At 32.4% G+C, this 17,370-nt stretch overlaps 1 protein-coding gene across 6 annotated transcripts in view; it reads right to left on the bottom strand.

The window, feature by feature from the left end:
- Window positions 1–17,370, bottom strand: part of NBEA (neurobeachin) — a 540,106-nt gene that overhangs the window by 343,338 nt on the left and 179,398 nt on the right. For all 6 annotated transcript variants that reach the window (XM_072976118.1, XM_072976119.1, XM_072976123.1 and 3 more), the window contains exon 30: window positions 9,382–9,820. In XM_072976118.1, the coding sequence (XP_072832219.1) occupies window positions 9,382–9,820 (439 nt within the window). The remainder of the gene's footprint in view (window positions 1–9,381; window positions 9,821–17,370) is intronic.

Raw genomic sequence — 17,370 nt, 5'->3', positions numbered from 1 at the left:
TATTGTGTTATCTTTAAATAATAAATCGGTGTGAAAAGTAGTCAATTTAAAATAAATATTTTTATTTCCTTTCAGTGAAGTTTTATTTTTCTCAAAATTTACAGCACTCCAATTCCATCTTTCCAGCTTTACTCAACCATCATTGAACTTATCTAGAAAATAGATGTATGAGATATACTTAAGTTCAAATGTTAGTTACATCTGAAAACTAGTGACTGACAGTAAAAAATATCCAATCTAAACTAGGTTTTTAAAATGTATCTATATTTTATAATTTTCACATTAAAATCTCTACTTAAAGAAACCTGTATCAATGGCTCACTCTCAAATAAGTCCATGGCTTAACCTTCCTTTATACTAATAGTTTTTTTTCAAAGAAACACTTTTCTGAATGTCTTCAATGACTCCATTAATGTCAAAAATCTAAATTTATAAGAATTATTATGTTCAATTTTAGGAGTATTAGAACTTTTTTGTGACCAAAGTAATTATAATCTCAATTTCACTCATACCAAAAATATTCTTCATTCTCTCTTTCTGGATACTTCCTTTTTTTTTTTTTATGAATGGAGTCAAATTTATTGGACTCAACCATGACCTTTTAACTATCTTATTAAATTTTTAAAAGCATGCATTATGCTTTTTGCCTTCATTGACCATTCCTCATTGAATACCTTCATTTATTTCATTGAGAAGTGGTGTGGCCATATGGAGAGAATACAGGATGTGAAATTAGAAGATGAAAGCTTGAGAACTAAATCACTCTCAAGCTGTGTGATATTAAATTGCAGTTTTTCAGTAAAAATGGCAAGACAAATGGTACTTATTTCACATATAACTGGGGAAATTGAATGTGACTGTGTTTAAAAAGACATCGTTAATTATGAGATGCTTTATAAATGTTAACAGTTGTTACCACTGCCTAAAGTGAAATAATTCTCTGCTCACAAGATAAGGTATTTAGTTATAACGATCTACATCAAAATCAATAGAAAAAAACGTAACATTTTGGGTTTATCATCAAAATTCTTTCCTAAACTTCTAAAATATTTCACTGACTAGCAAAACAAACAAACAAATCCAAATTATCAATTCTTAATTTGAAAAGAAGTCATTAGTAAAACTGTAATTTTTCCCCCAAATCTCTCATTAAAATCGTTATGGATAAAATAAAGAAACACAGGCTGATTGACAGTGCTGCAAGACTGAGAGACAAATTTCTAGATAGTAGAAAAAACTATTACCAAAGGTTCCTGATTAACAGATCATTACAAATTTTGGACAAAACCTCTCTGTAACAGGTTACTACAGCCTTCTTGTCAAGTACTGAGGGTATGAGATATGTATTACAAAAACTAGTTACATGGATGAGGGAAAAATATTTTCATCTCAACAACCTGTAATGATGACTTGTAAATAAATGCAAACAACATTAAATGCCTTTCTACTTAAAAAACTTCTGAAAGCATCTGATTAACAGCAATTGATGTGAAAACCTCCAGACACTTCACTGACAGCAAACTCGGCAGTCTGATAGTGCAGCATGGAATATAAATAGAGGACACAGTGGCAAGAAGTCCAGTTTTTAATGTTAGATAGACCTGAGTTAGAATTCTACCTCTAACAATTACTAGCTGTGTGGTATTGAGCAGGCAAAACTCTCTAAGCTCCATTCTCCTCATATTTAAAATAAGACTCCTAACAGTTTGTACCTCATAAGATTGTTATAAAGATAGAAGGATATACTGCACATAAAGTGCTCAGCACTTTACCTGGAATATTGTAAGTGGTCAATACATTTTAGCTATCATTAGCATTGCTATGGCTCAAGGAAACAAGATGAAACTTCCATGTATCTCCAAATACCAGATTACGATCAACAGGAGAAAGAAATCTCTAGTAATTTTTATGAGCTCCAGTTTCCAACCACTGGTATATCCAAGGGCTAGGGCAACCATGTCACAAGAGTGGTGTTGAGAAAAGCGGGAAGCTGGATATGACTGATTTCTGAGATTCTTTCTCAATCCACAATTCTATGCATTTGTAAGAACTACTATCTCCCCTTTGATTACTAAGGCCAAATTGTTTATCTAGAATCAGAGGACTGTCTATATATTTTTGTCCTTAATATCATTTCTTTACCAACACTACCTATTCCTTAACAGCTCAAATCATTCTCTCTCCTAAGCAATCTATTTTACAAATTATTTGTTAATTATCAATATGTGTGGATAACACATCAGTTATCTTCTGGAATGTTATTATGTATTTGCAACTACTTATATATGAAAGTAAAAAAATTTCAACTCTTACAAAATCTTACTCAACATTTCCCACCTGCTTACTTATTCTACCTACACCAAAAGGCTTACTCAGGAGTCTATGTACCATAGGGTGCATAAATACACAAAAATCTTTAGAGTATATATAGTGTGAGCATATAATTTTTATGTGGCTTTCAAAAATATAGCCACAGAAAAGTTAAAGAGCCACCAGTCTAAACTATTCATGTATTCCACTCTTCTACAAGATCTACTACTTGTACTGATGGAGATCTAGAACACTCTATGCGTCACACACTTTAAAAGCGCATTATTATATTTTAAGAATATTCTTTCTGTATTTTCCCACACAGTTTCACACTTCTGTCCCACACCTTTTAAGACTGAAAACTGTAAGGAACTGGATAACTTTGTAATACATATAATCTATATATGCTTCAAGGTTGTAAAGGTTATCAAAAAAGTACAAGCCAGGAAAATACTCAGTCTAATTCACTTCAAACAAAATGTTTGAGTGATTAACTGTATGCTTTATAATACCCTGAGTGATACAAAATACATGTAAGTGTAAATTTTTCCATCACTGAATTGATCCTATCTCAAAGCCAGAGATATGGCATGTGATCTACAGTTCATTAACAAATATTTATCAAGCACTATGATGTGTGAGGCATTGCCATAAATTCTGAGATATAGCAAGGTACAGAACAGACAAAATATCTTCCCTCATGAAACTTACATTCCAAAAGAGAGAGACAGAAAATACAATAACATGAATGCTTAAAAACAGTACAGCAAATGGTAAGTGCTATGAGAAAGATAAGCATGGACAGGATAAGGAGTATTACTGGAAAGGTGGCTAAAAGTTGACTCATTAAAAAGGTGGTATTTGAGGAAACACTGACAGGGGTGAAGCTAGGAAGGCATGAAGGGAAGAGTGTCAAAGGCAGAGGGAAAAGAAGAAGGCTAGTGTAACTTTAGAAGACTGACTGAGGTGACGAGTTCTAAGGGACAAGATGAAAGAAGTTACAGGGCTTCAGATCCTTGCAGTCCACTGTAAAGACGTTGCCTTTCCCTCAGAGTGGGATCAGAAGCCATTAAAAGCTTACGAATAGGGGAGGAACATAATGCTGGCTATAACAGGATCACTCTGGCTTCTATGTTAAGGATAGACAAGGGAAAAAGGCAAGTAGGGGGAGACTGGTTAGGAGAATATCACAACAATCTAGGCAAGAAATGATGGCAGTTTGGATCAGAATGGCAAAGTGAAACTGGTGAACAAGTGGGTCAAATTCTGACTGTACTAAGAAGGCAGAACAAACAGGACTGCAAAAGACTGGATGTGGGTATAAGAGAAAAATCAAAGATGATGTAAAGATTTTTGCCTTAATCAATTTGAAGGACAGAGAAGCCAACTACAATAGGGATGGCTGTGGTTGGCGCAAGTTTTTAATAACTGTTAAGTTATTAATCATCCCAGTAGTAATGCTGAATAAGCAATGGGATAGGTGGGTCTTTAGTTTAGGGGAAGGGTTTGGGCTGAGATATAAATTTTGTAGTAATCTGCCTATAAGCTATTAAATGCCAGGAACGTGGATGAAGTGAGCAAACAAGTGAGAGCAACTGGATGGAAGAAGTGGTCCAAAGGCAGAGTCCTGGGGTCTTCATCAACTAGTTCTCTGAATTTTGGGAAAATGACACTACTTTATCTGTATACCTTAAGAACTCCTAAGTATAAAGTGAGATACTGAAGATAAGAAGTGGCTTTTAAATAGTGATTCATTGAGATAAATGAGTTTTATAATTTCTCATGGATCTTATAATAATTTTTTTCTTCTTTTCACTCCCTCCCCCTTTCCTGTAATACTTACTGAGCACCAACAGGTCAAGAGAATACAACTACAGTCACAAATTTGGGGGATACCAAGACAAATAAAACATAACCCGTGCCTTAGAGATACTTGAAGGAAATACAAGAGATAAATAAATTAACTGTGCAATATATTTCAATGACTGCTCTGATTAGAGTTATACACAGGACCTTTCACTAACCAAAAGGATGTGCATTATCAGGGAAGAATGAGCTGAATCTAAAATGATCCATGGGAATTAGCCAAGAGGAGAAAAGTTCAACCGTAAAAACTTCATGAGGCAAAGAGACGAAAAATCATAGAAGACTAAAGGACTGCAAATAGATAGTTATGGCTGATGAGAGGTGAGAAACTTCTATTCCACACTAAGAAGTTCGTCCTTTATTGTCATATAACGAGAAACTGTTTCAGAATCTTCTGAATCAGTTTTGTGTTTAAGAAAAACCTCTATGGCATTAATGTGGAAAATGCATTTGGTGGGGGGACACCTGGAAACAGTGAGGCAGTTAGGAGGTAAAAGAAGGAATGAATACACCTGAGAGATGCCAAGGGCCTAAAGTGAAGGGACAGCTTGGGGACTGGGCATGTTGAATATTTTCTGGGATTCAGGTCTTTTAACCAAGTTCATAACCATATGCTACTTTTTTGAGGTTAATTATAAGGCCATTTCATTTATGATAGGATTTTGGAATTTTATGGGCCTTTTTAGAAATAATGCATTATTCTATATGTTGGGAAACTGAGTCTCAGAGAGACAGAGAGAATAGATAAGGGTCACACTAATTACAAAGAGACTCACTAATAGCCAGCTCTCCTAATGTCTAGATCATTACTCTCTCTCTAACAAGACTTACTGATGTCAAACATTTATCTTGAAAGAAACAGAAGCTTTGGAGAAAAACAGTTTGTTTCTGATTTTAAAGCGACATTACAATCTACTGCAGCCCATCAGAAATCACAAGTTTATTTATGATGTTTTCACGTTGCATGAGTCACTATTTTGTAAAATATTTAGAAAAGCAATAGAAAAAAAAAGAGGAATTATGAAAAATAACTGAGTATTTCACTAATCTTCCCTTTAAAAAGAGATGCTTTTTTTCAGCTCCCTGAACTGTCTGTGGAAAGGCCAGGAGAGACAAAGGCAACAACACTGGGGAAATTACGACACAGAAATGCTGAGTCAAAACTGCATCTTCTGGCAATTGGCTTTAGAATACAATACCTAGGACATTTGGAGCATAATAAAAGTGGGGATTTCAGTGACGAGATAACATAGAAACTTTGAACAGCAAAGGCTGGCAAAGTTTTAATCAATTTGGCTTACATTTACTTGCTCATCTTCTAAATGGTAGAATCAGAACACTTTTTTAAAACAAGTCATAAACTACAAGAACAGAAATGGAAGTACTCAGCAGTAATTATAAATTTTTGCATTCTTACTTAATTCTAAGCTTAAAGCCGTCAATGTAGGAGGGTTCCATCATCTCTACTAAACATTATTTATACTAAACTGTCATCTTTAGCACTAATGTTAAAAAAATTAATGCTAAAAACTAGAGAGAAAATACCTAGACTGAGCTTATACTTCAGGTTTAATAATATGAAAGTTACAGATACACTGATTTTTAGTCCCATAATATTTGTAAGATCTTTTTTTAATTTCAGAGATTTTCTTTTTCAGAGAATGAAACTCTTGGAAGCAAGAGTATTAAAAGTCTGAAGGGAAAAAAATACAAACTAATTTGCCTGAATATATCAAACCCAGTAATTTGAACATAACCAGGTTTGTAAAATCAGAAGAGTTAAAGTATAAATCATAAGACTGATGCTTGTTAGCCATAGAAGCAACACAATTATAAACTTTTTATGATATTCCAGACTTAAAACAAGTTTCTGAAATATAATAACAGTTAAAATGTATGGAGAAGCATACTGTCTTCTGCCTTTTTTTTTCCCGTCTTTTATCCAAACTAAAGGGGTGTCTCAGGAATCCCTGGGGAATAAAGACTGAGCTAAAACCACATGTATATATCAAATTCTCAAAAGAGTAAAAGCATTTGGGTCTATAAAATTAAATTTTAGTTTCAAAGGTATGCTAAAGCTTAATTGGCAGTTTTAGAGAAAAGCGCCCCCTCAAACTAAAGGTTACAGTTACTAGTATGTAAAAACCACAGCTCAGCTAGAATACTTTACAAACCATACACTGACACAGAAATCTATCACAGGAGACAGTATTGCTGGGGAACTTTGCAATTAGATTTATAAATTCTATGATGAGATTATTAACTCTTCTCTTGGAAATAAAACCATGATAAATATTTCCCTTTGTTTCATAGTAACAGAATAGTAGAAAAAAAGCTCCTATAGTTTTGTAATTATATTTTCTCTCTCTATATAGTGTCCTCACTTTAGAACAGTACTAGGGGATGTCTAGCATTTTCAGTGCTTTACAATTCATAAATATACATTTGACAGGGTCACTCAGTGTAATCAAAGACAGATACTTAAATTTGCACAGATGATGACTGGAGGAAATGAAAGAAAAAGAATCAGCGTGTTCCATAAATGTAGATGAGAATATTTACATAATATTTCATAATACAACCTGAGAAAAGACTTAATACTAAAAGAAAAAAGGTTTATTTTATGCATGTCTAAATGTTTCTAAAATTTGATGTGGCAATATACCTAGTGAAAATGGTATTACAAACTTCCAAACACTGAAATTCATCAACGCTCCATGCTAAGCGGAGAGAAACTCCATATGTAAAACATAAGTTAATATAACTAAAATGACGTCAGTTGTTTTAGGAAGTTATTCCCAAACTTACAATCTAGAATAAGTACAAAGAACACATTGTTAGCTTGTTTTCAATAGAACCAATGAACTATTGGCTAACAAAAATAAAATCCTAGGTGATTTCCACTGGGATTGGACGATATTATTATGTATGATTTAGTTACAAAGAATGAGCAACTGAGTTTATAGCTGTTCTTCAACTAAAGATAAAAATGAAAAATACATTACTGGTAAAGTAAGACCCATGATAATTCTGTGTTGGAAACTGGCAGCATTCAGGACTTTGCTTCTAAAGCCTGTCATCGTGGATCCACTTTTCAAGGAATTCAATCTGATGGTAAAAGACATGTCATAACTTGGATTTCAGATTTTAGTGCTTCAGAAATATGTTTATATACCTCATAATGTAATTACAGCTACCTTAAGACAGATAAGGCAAATGGTAGCAATATATCGGAAATATAATTGAAAAATGCACTTGTCCAGAAGCACTTGAGGGGATGATGTCTCTGAAAAGCTGCTCAAAGCTCCAGAGTTTGAAGTTAAATTTTTGATGTTGTCACTCTCAATCTATTGAATAGCTGACAGACAATCAAACCCGTCTGGCTGGCTGGCAGCTCATTTTGCTGGCAGGTGGCAAACAATTAGACACACCAATTTGTGCCTCCTGATGACATTAAAGCATGAAACTAAGTTGTATGCAGGGCCTAGTGATTTGTGTGAAAGCATTTCAAAAATAATACTCTTTGCCGTGGCAACTCATTTCAGACTGCCACCTCCCATTATGGCTTTGAGCAGTGAAGACGACAGACTTGAGTTACGTGCAGTGCAAGGCCGCTTCTGTTCAATCCGTCATCAGCGCCCCCTGAGACCTCAATCCCCTCCTTTCATCAATATCACCTCATCATTTACATTTGATAGTACTTGAGCTACTGCATATATTAACTACACTGGAGACCCTTCTCCTAAAAAGAATTGAAATATGCTTTGTGCTCTTTTGATTTCATTTCTACTTATGTAATTTAAAATAATGATTCCACTCCCATTGCATTTTGCACAAATGCTACCAGGAACAAATCGAAAGTTCTGTTTTTTGTAAAACAATATTCTCAAAAGTGTAATAAATTTTTAGTAGCTAGTAATGATTGGCACTCAGGTGACTGCTTTGTTGAGTTTTAATGAAAAACTGTTCTAACAATAATCCAAATTAGAACAGAAGTATTTTACTTAATCTTTATTTCATTGGATTCTCTTATGCAAATCACAATGATTCTCTGTACTTACTGTTTTATATTTTAACAAGTTAGATAATGGAACTTAAAAATTAAATGGAATGTAAAACTTCTATGACCCCAAATTAAATTACTGTAACATTTACCTATAATGATTTATAAATATATACAGTTACAAATACTTACAAACTTATGCTTATGTAAACTTATAAACACATATATACATATCTCTTGGGAACACAAAACAAATAAGAAAATAGAGGACATCAATACGAAATGGCATAAGGAACATCCAAGGAACTATATTAATGAACCTCCAAATATAATATTAACACAAACTATTGAAAAAAAGAAGTAATTTCCTAAATTTTATACCCCTTTTTTTAGTTTTTAAAAATTTTTGACACTTAACACATTTTATCTTATATGATAATAATTTGCAAACATTTTATCTCCTTTTACTACTTTAAGTTCAGAGAAAACAAAACTGATTTTACCTACCTTTACATTTGATATTACTAATGCAATTTATATTTCACAATACATTTTCAAGAAATAACTGTAGCACACTGGTTAAAATGTTTATCGGCAAATTTTAAATTATACTCATGTTTGAAAAAGACAATTCATCCTAGCTGAAAATAGCTTTATTGCCAAACCTCAACCTCTAAATTCTAAAAAATTACTGTCTCTAATTCGGACAAAGCAGTTTGGCTATTTTAGAGAAAGTAATATGGAATAGATACTACATTTTGACTATATAGTTATTTTGACACTCCAGTTTAAGGAACATTTGTTTTCCTAACGTGATCTTTTCTCTCTAAAACAAAAAAATGATTACTTGCCATTTACCTCATACATATATACATATAAATGTATATAATATAAAAAACATATATAATGACTCTCCAACGTACTGTAGTCACTTGATGACAGATGATAATCAGAATCTGCATTTTCCTGTTTCCAATTCAATGTGCTATCCCCCATTTCATACTGAACTCCTTTTTGAGATGTATTATTAAAATGCCTGACTATAAGGTCAAGCAGGTTGGCCTGTCACTTTGATAGGCTTTGTAGTAAGAATCTGCAGTAATAAATATAATGTTTTCAAGATCTTCCTAATATTTTTAAATTAACAGACTCTAATTTTCTTCTATGCAAAGAGTACTCTGAATAACAAGTTCAGTATTTACCTGTCAAAGGAATGAAACTGCATAGGAAGAATAGCTTGAGCTTCTCTCTTCAGTGCTGGATCTGGGTACGGGATAGGTTCAGGGCCACATTCTGCAATTTCAACTGGGGCAGCCACAAGACTTTTCAGTATTTCCTTGACATTGATGCCTTTGGTTTGACTAATGCTAGATATGGACGGTGCAGGCTTCAAAATTTCATTGGGGTTCTCAGTTAAGCTCTCCTGTGATTTTTTTACTTCAGATGACAAAGTGGATAACAGTTCACTCATGGCATCGGGGCCTGTGGTAGCCTCTAACTCTGCCCCGTTCAGGATGCTAGCCACTTGCTCCTCTCCAATTCCTGAATCTGTATGAGGAATGGAACTTTCTAGCTGAATATCTTCACCAGGGGTTGGTGTTTCTTTTTCCTTTACTGTGTCTGGAAATGCAGCAGGTGATTCTGTAATGAAAGAATGTGGTTTAAACAAGAAGCTTCACAGGTGAAAACCCAGTATTATTAATAAAATATACTCACATATTAGCACAGAGGAAAGAAAACTTGTAAGAAACAAAAAACCTGCTAAATGGATGTGCATAACAACACAATTGGGTTAAAACAAATCACCCATATGCACCTGTTGTTTTGTTCAGTAAGCATCAACAGAACCCTGTTTTGTTTTTTTTTTAATAAATCACCTGGCATTTCAAAACTGATGCCTTTATAAGCATGGAGAAATAGTTTCTACCATGATTTCTCATAGCAGCTTATAAATTATTATTATATAAAGCCCCCCCTTTATTTTTTCATTGTTAGTCACCAATCATGCAAGATAAATCCTTACACTTCTCTAATATTTTCCTTAAAAATATGAAGTCATTTTAAAATCTTTTTTTGTACTTCAATAACCAAAATGAAATGTCTAATTGAAATAGTTAAACTAGTTAAAGATATTTTTATTACATAGAATACATAAAATTCTAAAGAGTTAATTTCAAAATGTCAAATGATTAGCTCAAAAAGGTAAATGCTTTTTTTTTTAACTTTTTTTATTGAGTTATAGTCATTTTATGGTAAATGCTTTAATAATAGAATAGTGAGCCCCCAAAATTTAACCTGTATGTACCTTTAAGAACAATCATTTTGGATTAAGCATGCTGATTCTTTCAAAATTAATATGTTTCAACTTGTTAAAACTGAACCACAAATGTGTATGTATCAAATACATATATAATATTACCAATTAAAATACATAAAAAGAAAAACATCTTTAAAATGTTAAATTCCTATCAAATCTCATTATACAAAGGTTACTATAATAAAGTTGTCTATGCAATAAAGTGTTACCAAATTCTAAATGATACTCTTGAAAAATTTATCTAATGTAGTATAATGGGCATAATAACAGCTTTTAACTTAATAAAGTGACACTGAAGAGGAAAATAAGATACTACATGTAAATTACTTGCAGTTTTTGCATAAAATAATACTTAGTAAATCATAACTATCTGTATTAAACAGTTATTCTTTGTAAAACAAGAAGGGCAAACTAAATTATTTCTATTATTTCTTCATAATTAACATCTGTAAGTTCTATAAAACTGCCCTGTGGAGTCTTTTTTGTCGTTGTTGTATGTTTCTTTATTTTGAAATGTTATTAGGACAGGAAACAGGGGAACAGGTTATTTTGATTTCAGCAAGACATCTCTTAAAACCTTTGGTGAAATTTCTAGTGAAAACACAGAGAAATGTTGTTTGGGTGACACTATTGTTGGATGGGATCACAGCTTGTTCTGTGTTTAATACACAAGTGCTAAAGGATTTAATAATATTGTAAAGGGATTTCTTTAGTAACAGGGCTCAGTTCTTAGACTCTATTAGACAGTTCTGCTAAATGTAGAGTAACGTCATGACATCCAAATTTACAGAGGCTGTGAATTTATTATTTTCCCCCTGGTAAATGTAACAATAATTTTGTCATTTTCAAAAAAAAGAAAATTCCTTTTCTTTCTTATGATTCTCCTTTCCTTTTGATCCAGATTATATCTATAAATTAATTTAGAAATGTCTTCATTTATTCAATCTTCATAATATACAATATTCATTTAAATTGACTAAAAATATACAGCTCTCACAAGTCAGTGTCATATTGTGGTTTTCCTCATATTTCATTAAATAGGTCTTAGTTTTGCTTATCTGGGCAAGGATGTTAGAATTGAATGAAGAAAAGATTACTCTGTAGAACATGATAATAATATTCAAACACTGGATGAACAACATAAAAAATAGGGTAGACTAATTCTTAGCTGTTCCCAAAGCTAAAAATTAAAACAAATGCAAAAAGTTTTTTTGAGAAGACAGAAAATTTCAATAATATTATTCACAAAGCACTACAGAAGGAAAAAGGTAAAAGGTAAAGATAACAGTGTGGCTTTTTTTAATAAAACCTTGTGATAGAAGATTAAGACTTTTATTAGAATAATAGCATTAAGAATAATAAGAAAGGGAAAAAATCAAGATGCCTCTGGAAATTCTAGCTTAAGGGAAAAAATAAAAAAGAACGCTGATACGCCACTAATAGAAGAAGAAAGCTAAAAAGAAGCAAGTTTGTTCAGGAAAATAATGAATTAAATTTTGACTCAATTAAGTCATCAGAATCTATGGGACATTTATATCTAAGTCAAGGAAACCACAGCCATATAGTTGAGGATCATTCAAACTGAGGTGATAATCGAAACTTTGGAAACTGATGGAATTAATTACCTAGCAATACAGAATGAGAAGATAAGATGGCTAAGTCAGTTATTTCCACTCTTAGAGATACTACTAAATTTTTTAAATGCATATTTAATCTATAGATAATATCCCTTGAAGAGAAACAAGTATAGCAGAAAAATCAGGAGAAAATTAAACAGCAGTAGCAACATTTCTATGACAATAGGACAGAGAACCTAAATATAGGAACAAAATAACTCTAGTATCAACAGAATATCACAGTGCAATAGTTACTAGCATAGGTTAACTCTTCTTACAGAGTTTAATTTTCAGACGGTATATAGTCAAGCCTAGGACTTAGTCTAAATTTAGCTAATTTATAGATTTGGCCTACAGATTTGGCTTTCCCTAATATGATATCTCACAATCATTATTTATGGTGTGTCTTACATTAAGAGCTACCAAAAGAATGTAAACTTTTCAAGTTATATTAGTCAGAAATGTAAGCATTTTGCTAGTAAATAGAATATCTAAGAAAATAAAGTATTTGATTTGTGTTCACAAGGCACCACATGAAAAGATTTTTTCTACCAACTCTACAATTTTTTGCTTTTCTGTTCAATTGACTCTTTCAAACAGACAAAATCTATATGTGGAACTCCAATATAAATGTTGGCCTTGGTTATAAAACACAATTAAAAGTTTATTAAACTTGAATATTAGAGTATTTTCAAATGACTCATCAAAAATATTTATACAGTATTAAAACCTTAATTTTACGTTTACTGTGAATGACAAAGACATTTCATAAAAGCAGTAATTTTTATATTTCAATAAAAGTTCCATTCAAATAAGCAAGTTCTGTAAAGCGTACGCTGTGATCTTACTTACATAGAAATAAACAACGAAAATTTTTATAATAGTAACTGTAAATAGAAAACACATCAGTATTCAAAAAACCTACCTTAATATCCCATTATGCATTAACCTCTTTTACAGAACATGCTCTCAGATGATAGCATAAACTCCAGTTTAGATAATTTACATATTTCCAGAATACTTCTTTGTAATACTAAAGTACTTTCAGGACTTAACCCAAGTGACTTCAAGGAAAGTTAAGCATGAACAGCAGAGAAAGTACAAGTGATTGCATCTGTGCAGGTTAAATTACTGACAGTCAACTTGTAACTTTTCAGTAGTTTCATCAGTTTTTGTGGCAGCAGGCCACGTCAGTACACAAAACAGAAACATTACTAGCCTGAGTGATCTTAACCTTGTCAGAAACAGGCAGTTGGGTGCCAGAAGCCTCTTTTTCTTACTGTTTTTCATTGAAACTAATGAGTTCATCTAATGCATTTTGGGAAAAATATGGGGTTGTGTTCAGCAAATGACATGATTTTTACATGGTGACCTCATTTATCACATTTTTTCCTCCAAAAATCTTGTTTTACAGTGATTTATGAAGTGTTTCAATATTTCTTACCTATTAAATTACTCAAATTGTTATTTTCCAAACTATCTTAATAAGAAATAACATGAAAGGAACATACAGCTCCTTGTTAGTATAGCTTTAAAAATTATAGTAAGATTAATTATTTGCTCTTCAAATAGTAATATTAAGCTAACTATTCACATTAAGATAAACATAAAAATCTGTATATAAATAACTTGTATATCTTGTTTATATTAAATGCAACTTAATTAAATTGCAAAAAATTAACCATAAAAAGAACTCCAAATAGAAAAAAAGCCATGCATAGAAAGATTTAAAATCATTAATCTAGCATAGTTCCACTCTATATATTTTGAATATCAATTAGAAATTGTAATGAAAATTCACATACATATTTTGCCTTCCTCTTGCCCTAGCTTGTATTTGCACTTTTTTCTTCCCAAAGTTAAAAAACAAACAAAAAACTACTTTTCCTACTGAAATACAGTGTGCATTTCAGTAATGTTATGGAGGCAACTATTAAAACCAGTAACACATGCCTAAATTTTTTTCTTAAGTTGCAGGAACAAAAGTATGGTATCACTCTGTTAATATCAATTAGATAAGCCACAACTAGCATATTACATATGGTTAACAGTTCAGGCTTTGAGATTAAGACTGACTTTCAATCAAGACTTATTTACCACTTATTAGCTTTGTGATGTGGATAAGCCATTTAACTTTTCTCAGCCTCTTTATCTGTAAAATGGGCATAATAACAGTACATACCATACATTACAGAGTTGTTGTGATAATTAAAGAATATAATTCATGAATAGTGCCTAGCACAAAGCAATCTTACTATAAATTCCTATGCCTCCTGATCCCATTATTAATTTTACTGTTATCATTACCATCATCACACCATATTCCTAAAAAGTACAGAGCACAACCAGTCTACTAGTTATTCTTTCTACCTATCTTCAATTTCTGTGTCTTGGCCCAAGCTCTGGCCCCCTTATCTGCAGACCAACACATCCTATCCTAAAGGAACAACCTCTCACTCCACGTCCCTTTATATTGCTAACCCTTAAGCTACTTTGGGTATTTCTCCTTCCTTTCTGAAGAAAATGTGTCATAATGGAAAGATCATGGGAATGTAATCAAATTGATCAAGATTCCAATTCTGGCTTCACAAGTTTCTAGTTTTCCATGTTTTCTTGAACAACTTAGTTAAGTTTTGAAAAGCTGCAAAACCTGCCCTAGAAAAATGTGTATCTTAAGTGTGCTATGAGGTTTAAATGTGGCAGGCTATCACTTGTAACGTGCTTGCCTGATTCAGCTTTCCAAAGGCTTAGAAGATTTCCACAGACATTTCAAAATTAACACATCTAAAATGGAAGTCTTGGTCATCCTCTTCAAATAATCTACCTCCATTCTTGTTTGCTTTCATAAATGACGATTTTATCATCCCAGTACTTCAGACCAGACAGCCAGGTGTCATCTTTGAAAACTTCACAGACCCTTATGCCCTACATCCAATCTACCACCATATCCTGTTAGTTTTATTTCCAAAGTATGTCTCTAATTTACAGAATACTCTTAAAATTGTACCAGGCTACGATACTTATAGCAGGCAGAAAAATGCCCCCTCCCTCCCAATTGGGTCCACATCCTAATCTCCATCACCTGTGGATGTTACCGTACATGGCCAAAAAGGAGGTTAGACGTGAAGGCGTTGAGGCGGCTAGCCTGGATGATCCAGGTGGTCTCAATCAAACCTCAAAGCAGAAAGCCTTTCCTAGATGTGCTCAGAGGAAGATGCTGACTACAGACGAGTAGTCTGAAGGACATGCAATTCTTGCTTTTCAACACAGAGGAAGAAGGAAGAAGGCCACAGGCTAAGGAATATGAGTGGCCACTGGAAGCTGGAAAAGGAAAGGAAAGTGGATTCTCCTCTAGGGCCTCCAGAAAGGAATGTAGCCTTGAGGATGCCTTGACTTCAGCTGGGTGAGCTCCATGTTAGACTTGTGATCTACAGAACTGTAAGATAATACCTTTGTGTTGTTTTAGACTAGTAAGTCTGTTGTAATTTGTTATGGCAGTAATAGGACACTAATACAGTAATCCTCTGCTTAGTTTAAAGACCAGATCCTTAGGCCCTACAGGATTTGGTTCCTGCTTACCTATCTACGTTTATGGAATGCTTCTCTTTCCCTTGACTCTTACATTCCAATCACACATGTTCCCAAAATACACCAAGGAATTGCTCTGAATGTGTGGCTACCAATTCAGGAATGTGCTTCCACTGTCCCGATTCTTTTCCCCAAACTAACAGAATTCATCCTTTGGTTCCAGGTTTAAATGTCACTTCCATGAGGCCTTTCTCAACCCCCAAATTAAATTAGGTTTCTTCTTCTGTACTTTCTCATAATAACCTGTAATTTCATTTCTTAGAATTCATGGCTTGCAATTTTATATTTATATTCTGTAATTTCTCATAATAATCTGCAATTTTATTTCTTAGAATTCATGGCTTATGTGGTTTCTAAAAGTCTATCTCCCTCACTAGAATGTTAATTCATAAAGAGAGGGACTTTTTGCTCACCATTATACCTCCAGTACCTAGTATGTAATAGGAAACCATTAATTTATTTGGCAAATATATATTTAATGAATCATAAGGTAAATTGAAAGACTAAATTAGAAGATGAAAGAAAAAAAGAGAAGAGGGAGGCTTCTGTTAGTACTTTTACTAAAACTGAGAAGAGACATTTATTTTAAAGTTTTTTAAAAAAAATATTTGCTAGGAATAATTGGGCATCAGTTTCACTTGTAATTAATTAAATATATATTTGACAACAGTAGCCAATAAGAATTCTATAAATAATATATTAATGATAGTATTTTAGAGTACTTGCAAAATAAATTAAAATTCCCCCACATAACAGATTACAATGAATCCATCAAAAATGACTCCAAAGCAAGAGTAACAAATGTACAATATTAAAAACCTTAGTGTTTAATTATGTGAATGTAACAATTTAATAAATATTAATTTTAGTTCTAAGTATGCAATAAATAAAAACTAAGTGGTGAAAAATATTTGTATATAAATTATCGGTATATCCCTCATTGTTTCCTTAAGATACAATTCTAAGAATAAAGTCAGTAGATCAAGGATTATGCATATTTTTATTCTGTTAAAAGTGCATGTTTACATTCTCATCCTTCAATTCTGCCCAATTTGAAAGTTATGATACTTTTTTGTTTCAATATAAATTTGATTATTAGTAAATTTTTTAAAATTTACCTTATTTGTACTGTATATTGCCTTTCTTTTGTTAGCTGTTGGGTATTTTCTTACATTTTACCATTACTGCAATACATCCTTTTAATCGATTTATAAGTTATTTATTTATTAAGGCTACTGACTTTTACATAATATAAATTTTTCCTGTTTGCATTTTTCTTTTAATTGTGTTAATATTTTAGACAGGTAGATATATAAAACTTTATATTTAGTCACATCCTTTACTTTACAACTTCAGCCTCTGATGTTATGATTTAAAGCATTTTCTTATATAAATAGTAATTTTAATTTTCTTGAACTATGTTGTCTAATTCTTAACTTTAAATTTTAATACATGTGGAATTTATTTGACATGATACATGAAATAAGGATAGAATTTATTTTTTTTCAATTGGCTACCCCATTTGGTAATCCCAATACCATTTGCAAATACCTCCACTTTCGTTTGACTAGAAAAGTTATATTTATTATATATGAAATACTCATACAAATGCCAGCCTGTTTATAATTTTTAATGGCATATGTCTATTCTTATACTAATACATTATCTTA

The sequence above is a fragment of the Vicugna pacos genome, chromosome 14 (assembly GCF_048564905.1).
Source record: "Vicugna pacos chromosome 14, VicPac4, whole genome shotgun sequence".
NCBI lineage: Eukaryota > Metazoa > Chordata > Mammalia > Artiodactyla > Camelidae > Vicugna > Vicugna pacos.
The sequence above is the reverse complement of the archived record's forward strand: the minus strand, read 5'-3'. Positions and strand labels throughout refer to the sequence as shown.